This window comes from Telmatherina bonti (genome assembly GCF_933228915.1).
Source record: "Telmatherina bonti genome assembly, chromosome: 15".
NCBI lineage: Eukaryota > Metazoa > Chordata > Actinopteri > Atheriniformes > Telmatherinidae > Telmatherina > Telmatherina bonti.
In genome coordinates this window covers 10,054,515-10,070,408 of record NC_136613.1, presented here as the reverse complement: position 1 = coordinate 10,070,408, position 15,894 = coordinate 10,054,515, and the positions used below count along the sequence as shown (strand labels likewise).

At 39.4% G+C, this 15,894-nt stretch overlaps 1 protein-coding gene across 1 annotated transcript in view; it reads right to left on the bottom strand.

The window, feature by feature from the left end:
• Window positions 1-11,088, bottom strand: part of lats2 (large tumor suppressor kinase 2) — a 31,489-nt gene extending 20,401 nt beyond the window's left edge. Inside the window, exons 1-2 of the mRNA XM_079254116.1 lie at window positions 10,935-11,088; window positions 4,013-4,720 (exon numbers count right to left, since the gene is read on the bottom strand). Coding sequence (XP_079110242.1) covers window positions 4,013-4,351 — 339 coding nt within the window. The 5' untranslated portion in view covers window positions 4,352-4,720; window positions 10,935-11,088. The remainder of the gene's footprint in view (window positions 1-4,012; window positions 4,721-10,934) is intronic.
• Window positions 11,089-15,894: the final 4,806 nt, after the last annotated feature.

Sequence of the window (15,894 nt, the reverse complement as noted above, 5' to 3'; positions counted from 1 at the left end):
AAGAAGGTTGTAAAAATATATTATCTATGTGGAGGCTCAGGTCCAAACAGAAATTGTAACTCTGTATAATTTCCTCAAAGTAAAGTAACTTTAATAAGATTAAAAAATACTATCAGCTTTCGACACCTGGTAGTAACGATCGCCTAGCTAGCATTCTTGGTTTTGTTGTGGTTTTCCTGTTTCTATTTTAAAACATTAGTTTAGAAATTCCTACATTTTCTGGAAGTTTCCAACATCATTCCCAACCAAAGTCCTAAAAGAAGTACTTAGGACATCACATATTTCATCGTCTGCACCATAATACTCATTTCTGTGTAACTGGAACCTGTTAAACATTTGCACTGCCATTTAGTGGAGTCAGAAGAGCTTGTTTATATATGAAAACATAATATGCATAATCGTAAATCCTAAAAAAATTACTTTTTAGAAGGTTAAAGCAGCCGTAGTGCTGCTACTATGTCATTAATCCGAGAAAACGGAGCAGCACATTAAAAACTACTGCGTTAACGTTCGTAAAAAGGGCCACAAGTGAAAGTATTTCCAGAAATTAGTTCTTATTTGTCTTAAATTGAATGTGCTAGTAGCTGCTGCTGTCGTTTGGTCCACTGGTTACGATGACAAATGTTAGACCCATTAAAATGTTCATTTGCTAAATCAGGAAGGAAATGAGACAAAAAATAAAAGAAATTTTAAAAAAGAAAAAAATTCAAATAAAACAAAATAAAATAAAAGCATGTCAAGTTAAAGTTTGTGTGAAAAAAAATTTGGGATTTCTTTTGTACATATTATACACTAAACAGAGACTTTTTCAAACTTCATTTGAATATTTCAGCACTGAGCAGTTTGAAGCCACATCTTTATCTGGAAAGAAACAAAACTAAATCCCCCCAGTCTCCGGTGGCTACATGAGCATTTGATTCAAGAAATTTAGTTATAAAACACCCCTAAATTAAACAGTTTTATATTTGAAGGATATCAGTGGCAATACTGAATGTTTCTGTGCAAGTTCGGAGAAAATGAGCTGAAAACCTTATAAGACTGAAAGGTTCTGTGAAATGTTTCACGTTTTGACCACTTTTTTTTTTTTTTTTTTCTTCAGAAGTTTTTTGGTTGAGAAGAAAAAATATGTGAGTGTGAGCGTGAGTGTGGTTGTTCGTCTCTCTGTGTGGCCCTGCGATGGACTGGCGAGCTGTCCAGGGTGTACCCTGCCTGTCGCCCAAAGCCGGCTGGGATAGGCTCCAGCTTCCCCGCGACCCTGAATTGGAATAAGCGGTTCGGAAAATGAATGAATGAATGAATGAATGAATGAAGAAAAAATATGAATAAAAGCTAAAAATGACTCGTCTCATAACATTGTTAGCAACAGTTAGCATCTTACTGGCTAACTATTCCTTCTAGTTTAAACAAAAAGTGGTTTTAGAGATTTTCACAAGATCAAGTCACATCATAGCTCATCACCAAAATCTTTCATATCTAGAGTTGAGCGTTTACCATCAACCCTCTTTGTTTTGGTTAAATCAAACTCAGATCTGATTAGCGCTTAGAAAAATATAATGATGTAAGCTCTCATTCAGCCACCTCAGCATTTGTTCCTCCTGTTATTACTTAAGATAAAAACACTTTTCCATCAAAATCTGTGAAAAAATTCCAGAAATCCCCCGGGGAACCCAACTAAGACGCTTGAAGCTCGACTGCCAGCTTGCAGAGGCGTAACAGTAAATCATCCAGTCAGTTCTGCAATCTGCTTTCCTTTACTCATCACCTCGACGCTTTGAGATTTTACAGTCGATCTCAGGTCTCTCATGGAATTGATAAAATGAATAAAGCTCCATATAATTATATATATAAATCAGATATTTTTTAATAAAACCTGTTGAGTTAAACTCTAAGATTTAATGTAAACATAAATAAACCAGATAATGACCAGTAATAATATTCAGAAATTAGTGCGCATTATTGAAGACAATTAAATAAAAAATCCAATCTGCTAAGCCCATGTTTAGTCCACTGATCCTCTGATGTGGCACGTCCAGATGTGGAAGCAAGATGCAGAGCAAAGGTCCTGCTATCAGCGAAAAACTCCACAAACAGTGGGTCTTTGTTTGTGATAAGCCTAAAATCAATTTGGCTGCTCTTCTTCATAGCGCTGCGCATGGGCCAGAGCGGAGCATTGTTCACATACCAAGCTCCATCACAGGGCCTTTAACCACAGACGCACCAGATCTTAACTGGACTAACCACACTTTATTAAGACAACCTGATTTAATCATCTAGCTAAGTCGCCTCTCCCCTCAGCATACCTCACACACTTTACTTCAGTGCAGATTCCTGCAGCTCCTAAAGAGCAGGTAATATCTACATGTGAAACTAGAGCATGGTCAGTGTGGCAATGGCACCGAGGCAAAGAATTACAGACGTCTTTCATTTTTAGTAATCCTGTTTCAGACTGAATCACACTGGCATTTAATAAGCTGAAGAATGAACTTCCTGGTTCAGGTTTCCCCTTCAAACTGCAGCGACAAGCAGCTGGCATGGAAAGACGAGGGGCTTCCAAGTGTTTCCACATGCTCAGCTTTGTCTAAAATATGAGGAACTGCTGAAGCACACTCAACTTTTAGTATTTCACTGGATAAAATGAAGGTTTATACCAAAGGAAATCCTCTAAAACTTGAACTAATTCTCTAAAGATTGTGTCTTTATACCAATTTTGCAGCTGGGAGGAGGTGAAGTGACCCCTGATTAACAGCTTCCACATGACCCATTTAACTTTGATTTCTGTGGTCAGAGGCTGGAGACCCCTGTTTCCTGTGGAAACATCCTCCCTCTCCATTCTTCAGGAGATGTCTGAATCGCATTCTTCAAGTGGGATGTAGGGGTGGGGGAGAATGGCAAACAGCCCCGTTGAGAAATCCACCTGATGTTCCAACATTTCAACAGTGTGGCCTGTTACATAACTGAATTGCGATACGCTTGGCAGGGGAGTCTTGATTTGTATTGAATCTAATGGTGCATAGCCCTTCAGAGCGTTTTCTTTGGAAATTCCTGTTTAAAGGAGGCAGAGTGGCTTCAGGACACAGATCTGAAACCCTGACATAAATATCTGTTCAAGCAACATTTTTGCTCTTGAGCAATCTATTCTATTGCTGTAAATTCTGTTTTCATTGTAGTAAAATATTTGTTTGCCTAGTAAAAAGGCCGCTTCAATTAAAAAAAAAAAAAAAAAAAAAAAAAAATCTAAATATGATGGACAGAATTCTGAAATATTATCTAAGCGTTCGTCCCGCAGAGAAACTCCAACTTTATTGTTCACAACGCTCCTGAACAGAGATCCACTTTCAATCAGTACTTTATAAATGCATTTTTTATGCATTTTGAAGATGGAGTGAAGAATAAAATAATGGGAATAGTAATAGAGAAATAAAATTAAAGTCATACCTGTGGAATTTCACTTTTTTTTGTTTGTTTATAATATATATATATATATATATACATATATAAAAAACAGTTGAGGCACATAAGTGCAGACGTAAACAGAGAGCTTCCATGTTACTCACACAGCTGATCATCCAGCTGTGTCTATTGACAAACATGACAGATAATAAACATAACACAGATGATGACCTCTTTTCATTTATCTCTTGGACGTTGCAACATTTGTTTATTTCTACTTCCTGAAAGTTTGACGTCTCCCTACGCCTCACAGGTGTGTTTACTACAGCCTGCGCCGTCACGCGGGAAGATGACGCAAAACAACCTGCTCTTCTCCCTCCCAACAAGGTCACTTTTAGCCACATAAAATAAAAGATAATAATAAAAAATTTCCAAAACAGATTTTGGAACACAATCAGCTTATACTGATCACATAATTTCCCTTATAATAAAACAAACATTCTTCTTATTCGAACTTTAAAAAAAGCCTTTAATCGGTCAGGCTTAATTACCTGAATGAATAAAAATCACCAGAAATCTTTACCATGAACATTTTGACAGGAACTCCCTCCCCGTGGCTCACCTGGTCGCAGCCTGCGTTGACGAGCTCCTGCAGCATCTGCCGGTTGACCTCTCCGGCCTCTCCTGACTCGTTGGCGAATGGCATGAGGGACTTGCGGATTTCTCGCAGCGCATTCTGGTAATTGTTGAACTTCTGCGGCGGCCGGAGCTGCTGCTGTCGGCTGGTTGCGTCTTTCCCGCTCTTGGAGTCGGCCCCTCTGCCCCCATCGGACCGGGAGCTACCACCATGCAGAGCCTGACTCACCAGCTTGGCCGGCTGCTTCAGGCCCTCTTTAATCTCCTGAAGCCTCTGCCGTGTGTTGCCCACGTATGGCGCTGCTGGGAAAGTCTTGGGCCTCATGGCCTTAGTGCCCAGGACAGGCACCTAATCTAACACACACACGCACGCACACACACAGACTGAAACACACTCCCCTAAATACTCCTAAAAGATCCTTCTCAAATGAGCTGACCTAAAAAGATAAAGAGCCTCCTGGATCATAGATTGGAGGTAAAGATTTAGGAGACCTCCTCTACGTCCCTCAGTCACTTGTCTCACTTTGTGTCTCTGATTTCTGCTGCTGATGATGGTGGGGTGGTCGAAGGCGAGGTGGAATACTACAAGCATTCCATGGTGTGCCTTTCAAGGCTCCGGTTCCAGCTTATTCCAGGAATTGCAGCCACTCATGAGGGCACGACAGAGCCAAAACATGATGATGCCAATCTGCGCCTGTGGAGGAAGGGATGGCATTAGAACACAGAGTTTGTGATTGTGCATGGCATTCATGCTCACCTTATTTTTGCTATCAAAGCACAAACAGGTCAGCCCTCCATGCTGAGCACCGAATGCAGATTTTTTAAGAAGTGGGAAAAGATAAAAGGAACCTTGTGGTGGAAGAAAAAGCAAAACATCTGGAATGCTAAACATTTTGCCACAAGTCACAAAATGTCACAACCACTACTTGGAGTCAGTTTCAGACTATTATTACCTGGAAGCCTGGGAGTCAAATTCCATATCACTAGTGCAAAGCACTGGTGCATACCTTGTGCATAATTCAGGAATGCCAGTGGTCATAAAACTCCACCTGCCCCACCTCCACACCCCATCAATGCATAGCTGCAGTTGCACAACTGAGTCCCTGTCGCTGCATACTTCTGCAGCGTGGTCACTGGTGAACACCCCTTTAAGAATGCAGATCTCCAGAAAGGGGTCAGAACAAGTCAGCATCCCTCCCCAACATAACCCCCTTCCTACTTGCGATCAGACATTTAACACCACCTGATAATCTTATCTAGGAGAACATGCTCCAAATTTTGCCACAACAGCGTTACTCCTCTGGAGCAGATGGGGTGACGTGTGGAATGCAAGCACATGTTGCTGTGCGGAGTTTCACGTGAGGATTGGCTTGAAACGCTCATATCTAAGGTGACAGTGAAAGTTTGCAAGAAAAAAAAAGACAGATAGCAGTTGTACGTATGGCGCCACAAGCTTGGATATAAATCCAGAAATTTGAGCCTTCCCATGCTTCAAGACGAGGGCTTTTCATGTTCAGCATTGTAAACATCCCTTCAGATCAAGTTTAGGAAAAGTAAAATGTGTGAGGAGAATCAATCCTAAACAAAAATTACATTTAAGGCATCTCACACGGTCTGATATTTATTAGCTTCTGGCATAAATTTAAAAAAAAGAAAATCTTATACACATACATACATACATATATATATATATATATATATTACTGGAAATGTTCAAGCATATCACAAACACTTAAATGATCATCGTTACAGTCAACATAACATTTCCTCAACTCACTAAGTCAAACCTTTAACTATTTGCCGTTCTTCCTGGTGATCTATCACATCACAACAACAACTCACAAACACTTTTAGTGCCAGCAAATTAATACCATGGCAACCGGTGAGTTGGGACATCTTCACGTGTTTGTGTTGTACATTTTACGATACAAATCATTCTCACATCGTGCCTTGTTGTTTTTCTGTTGCTATTGGCTTCTCCTGTTACTTCCTGGTCTAAAGACTTCATCAAAAATCGCGGCGCTAAATGCCTGGGCTGGTTTTGAAGTGAACAAACATGCACGCGGGAGTGATTCAGTTTGTATACATTTCTTACTCTGAATCAAAAAAAAAAAAAAAATTATGGAATTTGAGCAAGTCGAATGTTTCCACGTTTCAGACGAACTAACAAATCATGTAAAGGACTTCAGCTCCTATCCCGGGCTTTGAGGCAGAAGTCACTAAAGAAGCCAATAGAAACGGAGAAGAACCACAAGACATTAAATGCTTCTTGGCCATGAAAAGGCCTGTAAAGATGTCCAAGTTGCTACTTAAAATAGTAAAAATTTGCTGCTACTTTAACTGGAGAAGCCCAACACCAACAAACTAAAAGGGAGCATTTCACCACCTACTGTAGCCGAGCTGAAAATACCCTGATAAATAAACCCATTCCTCTGCTGTCTCTATATGGCGGAACATGAAGATTAGTCAGATTAAAAGGCAGGTTTAGGTGGTAATTAATGTAAACTAACACAACAAAAAAGATCAAGTTGTCGAGACAATTCTAAGATTCTCCAAAGTTTTTTTTCTAAAAATATATCAAGTGAAGGAACATTTCATGCATAAGGCAACCTGTGTGCTGATAAAGAGCCTCCAGGATGTCCTATTTTCCGAGCAGAGCTCTTGCACCTAGATATGGCAAGCACCATGCTGTGTTTTCATCTGCACCTGTAAAGTTAAAGGAAAATCAACACCCTTCTAGATAAAAAACAAAAACAAAACAAAAGCAAGAGCAAACAGCTTCCTTCTCTGTAAAATTTTGCAGTAGCTTTCATTATAGCTAGAAAAGATGCTCTCAGTAGCAGACCAGAGCATTTACCCCGACAACTTTTTACCAAACCAGCTTCTTTATTTTTTACAAAATTCAGATCAATTGGTATTAATTTGGACTGACCCTCCCAAAGAACGCTTAAAAGGAAAGGAAGGAAAACTGAGACAGTCAACTGCATAAAGGACATTTACTTCTTGATTTGTTTTAGTTAAAGAGGTCAAGATGCAATGACACTGAGTAAAACCCGAAGGGCATTTTACTGGTCCACCAAAAACCTTGTGGTCAACAACGCTGAAGGGGACAAACAGCCTGACTTTCAGGCCAACTGAGCAGTTTACAGGCTTCAGATATACTTGTGGTGTGCATATTGCTGGCACTCCAACATGATTTATAGCTAACACAGGAAAACTGGCAGATAAAATCGCCCTCTGGCAGGTTTTAACATGCAGAGATAAAATTTTTCTTTAATGGATTTAGTGGTTTTAAAACGTTTTGTTGGCAGGTGGATCAGCGCAGGAATTTCACCTGACAATTCTCCTGAAACATGAAAACTATGGCTGCACCGAAGGCATTTCCTGCATCAAATAAAGGATCTCCAACATCAAGACCCTTCCTGTGTTGGTACCAGAACCGAGCCACTCTGCAGTCCAATGAATATGAGAGGAGACAAAGTTATCGAGATATAAATAATGATATTTTAAGTGCCATTTATCAGTTCTCCGCCAATGGATTAAGGGTGCATTCACATCAGGATAGTCTGCTAGACTCGGTCCGATCTGGGACTCAGCTCAGTTGTAGGGGGGTGTATCCATGCGGACCAAGATCATGCCAAACCTTTATGATAATATAATCCCATTATCACCAACGGTGGCCCTGCACTAGTATTTAGCAAAAGAGAGGACAAGACCTGCATGAAGAAGAAAACTCCATTTCTTTCTCTCACGAGTTAAACATGGAGATGAAACTATCGCTGTTTCGGGTTTCTTATTGTGTCTTATGCAAGTATACAGCAGAAATACACTGCAACAATGGACGCAGTACGAACAACGGACAAGGCAGAGGACTCTTCACGTCGTCGCTATGTATTTACTCACAATGCAATGTTATGTCAAATGCAAGAAGTGACTTTCTTTTAAACAGACTGAGACCTACATTTGTAGGTGGACGAGTCCGCTTCTTTGATCCGAATCAGAATTCATTTGGCGCATTCACATTTCCTCAAACAAAGCCGACTTTCCGAGCAAACGGACTCGGATTCGGATCAAAAAGGCTGATTTGCCCGAAGCTATTCCAGTTAGAGAGATGGGAAACAAACTAGAAAGTGCTGTATAATGCCAGGCCCTTAAAGACCTAATTATTTCATTTATTTATTTATTTTTTTACTAATATAATTAAATGAATTACAACTAGCTACATAAAAACCCATTTTCATTGTATATAGTGATGCTAAAAACAGGAAAAAACCTAATATATATGTTCTTCCAGTCCAGAAATATATTCAAGTAGATGCAAATCTCTAAAAACCACATTTAAAATGTGGGACAGTAAACCAGTTTTGTTTTAGTGGGTCAAGTCGGGCAGAAGGTGTCTGTGAATTTTAGATTGTTGAAAATTAAGAATATAATAAAAAAAACAAAAAAAAAAACCCCCATTACATTTAAAAAAGAGGAAAACGGGACGAATGTTTGTCTTATGTAAGACTAAAAGGCGAAGACACTCCACATAATTATAGGCTGTGTACTGAAATCAAAAACAGGATCATGTTGTAGCAGTGTTTTCAGCCATATCGCCCTGAGCTGCAACTCAACAACCAACCAAACATGAAAAAGCGCTTGAACACAGTTTCACCAGCCTCCTCCTGGCAGCCTCCATCGCTTTGGGCCATTTCTAAGAAAGACACAGCCCTCACTCTGCTGACACACTCTGTACAGACAAAAGCACATTTTCTCTCTGATTCTTTTTAAATATAGCTGGGCGGTGGGTGATGTCGGGCTAGGCTGCATAAATGTTTCCCCATCTCTGGGATCTCTTGCCTCCATTCCTGTGATGCTTCAGGCGCCGTGTCCGAGCAATGAGCATTCCATTCCACAAGTAACTACAAGTAAAATACCACCGCTGAATCACGGGACAGTCTGTGCTGACCAAAATAAACCAAAAAACAAGATGTATATAGGGTTTTGTGTGTGAATAAAAGCTGAAGGAGGGTGTTGTCGGCATAAAAACTATATGACGCGTTAACTTTTCGAGAAAGCTGAATTTATTCACGTACCTGGACACATAGTTTACACTAACTAATACATTCTTAACCTTTACTCCACATAATGAGGCCACTTGCAGAGTTTATAAGTCAAATAAACTAATCTCAGTGATTTTTTTTAAACAAAAGTTCCTGGAAAGAAAAAAGGAATTAACTAAACATCCAAAAACCAGTGAACAACTTTTACCTGCAGTTCCTATTACAACCACTAGGTGTTTCATCTAAAAGCTGGCATTTAGCTTTTTAATAACTCAAATAATTGTGCATAGAATATCCAGCAATATGTGCAGCTTGCAGAATAACATGAGATCACAATCCATAAAAAAAGAAAAAGAAAAAGAAAACACAACTTTGAAAAGGCAAAGTTAGTAAAGTCTGCTTGAGTTTTGCAAAAGGCAGAGACAACAGCTGGAGGTTCCTGCAGTTCTGACAGTGCGTGCATCTGTATCGTCCAGTGCTTTGCTTCCTTTCACCAAATCAATGCAATGTTTTATTTATCCCCAGCTATTTGACTTGCAGTTCTCCAGCTGCTAAGATTTTTAAACAACAAAGACTTTATGCATACTTTATGACTTTATGCAAAAAATTATGCATACCTTTGTGAAGTAAGCTGTTCACCTCTCTCATGCCTTGGTGTAGCAAAACTGAAGGCTATCCCCAAATTTCACCAAGCTTTGCAATAAAAACTCACAAACTCGGCAGAAATGGACACGTTAAACATCTGCATTCCAGTCATCCTTGTTAGGATACCTTTAAACTTCCTGATGGCATGAGATCCAGCTGTTGAGCCTGGCAGCTCAAACACCTGGACTCATGTGATGAACAACTTCTCAAACAAGGTTTCTTGACTGAGAGTGCATGTTTGGGGACACACTGCAAAAACTGAAATCTAAGTAGCATTAAAAATCTTTAATTGAGTACCCATATGCTTTTTTTTTTTTTTTTTTTTTTTTTTAAGGTAAGATAATTCTTAGTTTATATGCCAGAGAATTCCTCTTGTTTTAGAGTATTTTTACTTGTTTTGGGAAGTCTTGACAAGCCAAATTTTCTTGTTCTGTTGGCAGATAATTTATCTTATTTGAAGCAACATTTACCTCATTTTTGTATATTTTTTTCTTGTTTTTTAAGGCTGAGTTTCTGCAGTGCAGAAGCAATGTGAATGACACACAGAACTAAAAGGAGCTGAGCAAAGCAAGCCAAATTTACAGCAGATTAGTCCATTTTATTCAGTTATATTCAGATAGTACATGTAAAAACTATTTCACAGTATTTACAGACAGCTTTAACAACATATGTCTTATTATTGCTGAAGTATTGCTGTAGAATTTCAAATTAAAAAAAAAAAAATCACTGGAATAAATATAGGTAGATGTGGTTTCCTATCACCTTCATGGGTATTGAAAGAAATTATTTCAAAATAAGCTGACATTATTTTAAATTAGGTAAAAAAAAACATGGAGTCTGAGCCTGAAAAACTACTTTACAAGGTTTTAGAACAGTTAGAAAAAAGATGTATTTGGGGATTGCATTGTTGCCCGTGGGCCCCTGGACACGGAAAGGTGTGGAAACCCTTGTTTTAACGCTCTGTGGCCTTCCTCACTGACTGTACCCCAGGCAGGGCTGGGGGCTGAAGCAGAAACACATTCCTATGCAGGAGGGGGGGAATGGAGGCAGCCCTGTTCACCCCAAATACGCTTAAAACTAAGGGAGGTGGGGGAAAATGTTTCATTCTCTATATGCCTTCACTGTAACACACTCGTTACGGAACATTTTCCTCAGCAACAAGTCGTGGATATAAGTCACACTACCACTCCCCTTCCCCAAAAAAGTAACTCAACTTACCATGTGATAGAAGTAGCACGAATAACTCAAGATTGGGAAGTAAATCCCGTCAAAATGTTACTTTTTAAGTCCGTTTCTCGGCTTCAGAGCGCATAGACACTACAGTAGAGCTCGGCAAAGACGGCGCAACTGGGTAAATATGATGAAATGAGCCTCCATTTTCTCCCCAAACTCCAGGCAGGATCAGAAATGCAGCACAAAGTTGGACACTCGCTGCATTGTTCACATTCCTCAGGTCACGTGACGGACCGACGCACGTCAGCACGGTCTCAAAGATCGCCTATTTCTGGAGGATTCCCTCTGTGGCTTTTTTTAAAAATTTCATTTATCCAATTTTTTTACTGCAATGCAAATGCCTGAATTTAGTTTAAATTTGAACCTGGGCAGCTTTTTAAAAAGTTTAATCTTTGCTCTGCATTATGTTACAATTACACAATCCAGTCAAGTCTGATGATACATTTCTACAAATGTACGAGATACTCAGGATAGTTTTCAAATATGAATTTTTATAAAAACAAATATTTGAAAAGAAAATTGCTGATATTATTATTTGAAGTTTTAAATAAAAATACATTTACAAATGGTAGTTGTGGTGATAAACAAAAACTAAACACTCAAGTGTGCATAAAAATGAGCAATATCACGCAGTTTCTCTATATCTAAGCATATGACCAATCTCTAATTGTGATTTTTAAGCATCAAAATGTTGTCTTCTGGACATCCTCGGGTTGCCAAAACTATTTGGCTTGTTCATAAAAGAAATGTAAAGAGTGAATTAAAAAAAATGGAGTGAGACATCATATTTTTCCCTCCGCTCTCTGATCCCACATACTTAAGGTGGAGCCTCCTCCACAGCATTTTTCTCCTCTTCATAAATAAAAACATATCAGTACATTACATTACTCTGTTACTCCTCTCGGGAATCTGAATAACTATTTCCCAATCAAATACAAATATTCAGTGTTAAAGCAAATTTATCCACAACTAATAGTACTTATTAGAGCGAAACAAAGAGGAGATGGCACAACAGCACAAAACTAAAACGTTTCAAGTCTTGAGGACACAGCAAAGGGGTCTTGCATTTCCAAACTTAAACTAATTAGTTATGGAATCCATATTAAAACAGAATATTAAAGGAAAAACTAACTTCTACACAGAAGCACATGCAACTGCAGTATAAAGACCAGCAGCATGGTGGTGTAAGGAAACATACATTAACCAGCGACTCTGTAAATATTCATCTTCACCAAGAAGCTCATCTCTTTTTATTTTTAGGAAGGTGAAACATCATATATTGGCTGTTTTTTGTAAGTTTTTTTTGTAAGAAACAAAACAGAAAAACGGTACACAACAGATTTAACCAACATTGAAATCACAAATATTTTCCAATACAGACATTTGGTTTCATTTGATAACAATCCCTCAGCACACGAGAGTTGCTGCTTTCAGAGGAAGCAATTAAGCAACAGTTTGCCATGAGTCAAATAAAGGAAAGGAGCCATGTTTATCAAAAGCACATGCACTGAGGAGAAAATACATAATCTATATTATACTAATGAATGACTGTTTCCACTTTAAAAGCCATATATGAACATTTTACTGAAAACAGAACCTTGACAGATAAAAAGGCATTGCAGGCGGAAGAGTTAAAAAAAAATGCATAGGTCACAAGTAAACAGGAATACAACTGCTCAGAAAGGATGTTCAGCCATCTCTGGATGTACCTGAGAACAAAAGGCACATTTTGAACTGAACGCTGGTTACGACCATGAAGCAACATCTGTTAAAACTAAAAAGGTTTGTTTGTAGGAGCAGCTATCGCATCGCACAAAAGTCTTCTTCCAATTTATTAGAGGCTGAACACAAAAACACAAGAGACACTGTGCTACACATGACTATCGCTTGGTTTCTATAGCTCTATCCACATAAACTGTGCACATTTAAATATGATAACAAATATGACAAAAAGCTTTGTAGGTTATAGGAAATGTGTTTTATTTGAGTCTAAATCTCCATTTGGCTGAAGTGCCAAACTAGAGGAGGGTCTGAAGCATATCGTAAGGTGCTAAAAATAAATACCTGTAGGAAACGCAGGCACATTTGTAAAAAGCTTTATGAACTAAGGCACTGGCAATGCTGAACAACCAAAGATAAACTTAAAATAAATAAATAAATAAAGGGTGCTCTTCAACGTAAATCATTGTATTTGATTTGTACATGCAACCTAGCTTCATTGGGAAAAAAATCTCAAATGAATGAACACAAATGGGTGACTCATGGTCCGAACCAGTTAATGCTCATTATTACAGAACAAAACCAACAGCAGCTGGGGCGCAGAGCTCATTTCCATCCACACTGATTTCCAACCTATGTTTATACGGATAAACTATTAGATTGCTAGATTCATTGAAAATAAATCTGCAGTGTTTTGGCTATTGCTGTGTGCTGTTTGTTGCTATGTGCTGTTTGTTGCATGTTTATATGTGGATTTATTTTCTTGTAGTAGTGAAAATACCAAAAATCCTTTTTTTTTTTTCCTATCCTGGATCGTCGTATCCAGAATTTTGTCAGGATCCAGATCTATCTTTGATATCTTCTAAAAACCTGTTGGGAACTTCTGCTGGATTATTTTTAGGTCAAGCACCCTGACCATTTCTTGTGGACTTGTATGGTATACACTGAAAACAGCCCCTGTCACGCAATGACAAAGAATCCTTCAAAAAAATTCCTGGATCCAAATGGTGATCCAGATTACTTCTAATATTTAATGATATCTGAGCTGGACCAAGACCCATTCTCAGAAAAAAAAAATGTACATCCATCCGGCAGTTTTTGCATAAAGTTTCTAACAGACAGACAGACAGCAGTAAAAACATAATAAATCAGTCACACATTAGACATGTCTGTAGCTCATGTGTTCAGCTGGAAAAAGCGTCAAGACATCAACAAATCAGTGTCTGCAGAAGTAAAACAAACAAAAACAACAACCATTCAGAACAAGCAAGTTTGGATCTTTCAGAGCACAGGTGTCAGACTCCAGTCCTTGAGGGCCAGTTTCCTGCAGGTTTTTGTTGTCTCCATGCTCCAACACACCTGACTCAAATTAATAAACAGGTTGACAAGAAGCTGCTGGATCTATTTGATTTGAATCAGGTGTGTTGGTAGACAGAAACAACAATAACCAGCCGGATACTGGTCCTCGAGGACTGGAGTGTGACACCCCTGTTCTAGAGGTACTTCCTTCCAAACACCTCGCGATGATTCAGGAAAAACAAACCTGGTACACAAATTTTAATATATAAAATGTGCTACACAAATCAACTTGCCTTCCTTTAAGGAAATTAAATCTGAGGAAATATTCAACTATTTTGTTTCTCACCAGAAAGTTTAATTTTAAACCAGAAAGCCTAACCACAAAACACTGGAATACTTAAAAGAAAAACATGTTAACAGCTTAAATTGGACACTTCTGGTCTTATTCTAATTCAGCTTTGCGCAAAGAGAGGTTTTCATCTTTGAAATGTCGCCAACACCAGCAGAAGACTGCTGTGGAGGACAGCTGAAATTCCTTCAGGACCCTGGGCATAAAGGTAGTAAACTGGCCTGTGGTATGTCTGTTTGTACCAAATCAACTCTACTAGAACTGTGCTGCATTGTTCTAAAATCTACCTAGCAGACATAGAAGTTAAACTTGTCAAGAAATATCAAATTAATCACATGAAACACGTCGTGTTTCTGTTGCTGAACACCAAGGTTCTTCAATGGGTCGGGATACTGATGGACCATATACATCTTCCAGCATGTGCTTCTGCTGCTTTACAAGCAACCAAGAAGTGATTTATCCTCTTTTTCTGCGACATAAAGATGTTATCAGTTTTAATACACTGCAGTAGTGTTTTGTTTCACCATCTTCCGCATTCACAAAACAACAATGAAAGGCTGTTTCTTTGTCACACAAAGCCTCAAAAAGAAATTCTTTTCAAATCATCCATTCTTTGTGAGTTGAGCTGCGTAACTTAGCAACCGTTCATCTCCAAAACGAGGCTTCTATTTTCAGAAAAATTGTTGTTATAATCTAAATATAAAAAAAACAACAAGATAATGGAGACTGACAACGACTGGAACATGTATGTGCAAATCATATTTTTGTAGAAATGATGTAGTGACAGCGTGTGGATTTAAAGGAAGTCCATGAAATAAAGTCCAAAGCAGGATAAGGAAGTAGAAGAACACTGATTCTTCTGTCACTCAAGTGGTGCAGCAGAGATGCACAGGTTGTTTAAGGCACAAGCAACTTGCACAATCTTATCAAACACTGAGAGGTTCGACGTGCGCTCGGAGGTTGTGGTGAAGGGGCTCTCGACAGGGCCTGTGAGCATGGCGTACCTCTTCTTCACCGTACAGACTACCCTCTCCACATGCCTCTGCACAGTTACCGAGTCTGTATCAGCCAGCGGCGAGCCCTCCGACCTCCCACGGCTCTCTTCTTGGCAGCTGCCGGCAATTTTAAACAGAGCTCCTCGGGCTGCCACAGACTCCCCAATATCCAGGTTGCGAGGCGCCAACACAACGTCACCTGGGAGAAGTTTGCACAGAAATCCACAACCCTCAGTCAGACTCTTGTCACTTGCATTTCCCAGCACGCCCCTAGAGACGAAGGTGACAACGCCTTGTGGAGCCACACCGATCAGATACTTCAACACATTATGACTTGACCCCACCCCCTGAGAGCTTGGACACACCCTCTGTTGTTGTTGCTGTTGGTTGCCATGGGTAACCGGCTCCTCAAAGGGCACTGTGAAACAGTCTACGATGACAGCGCAGTCTGGGTGGGAGCTGCGCAAAGCTGCTGGGAGATTTTTCCGGAGCTCAGCTCTGGAAGGCCAGAAGACGGCCGTTGGCACCAGAGTGGAAGACATGATGTTGATCATCCGATGGACTGTTCTGGTTACCGTGCCAA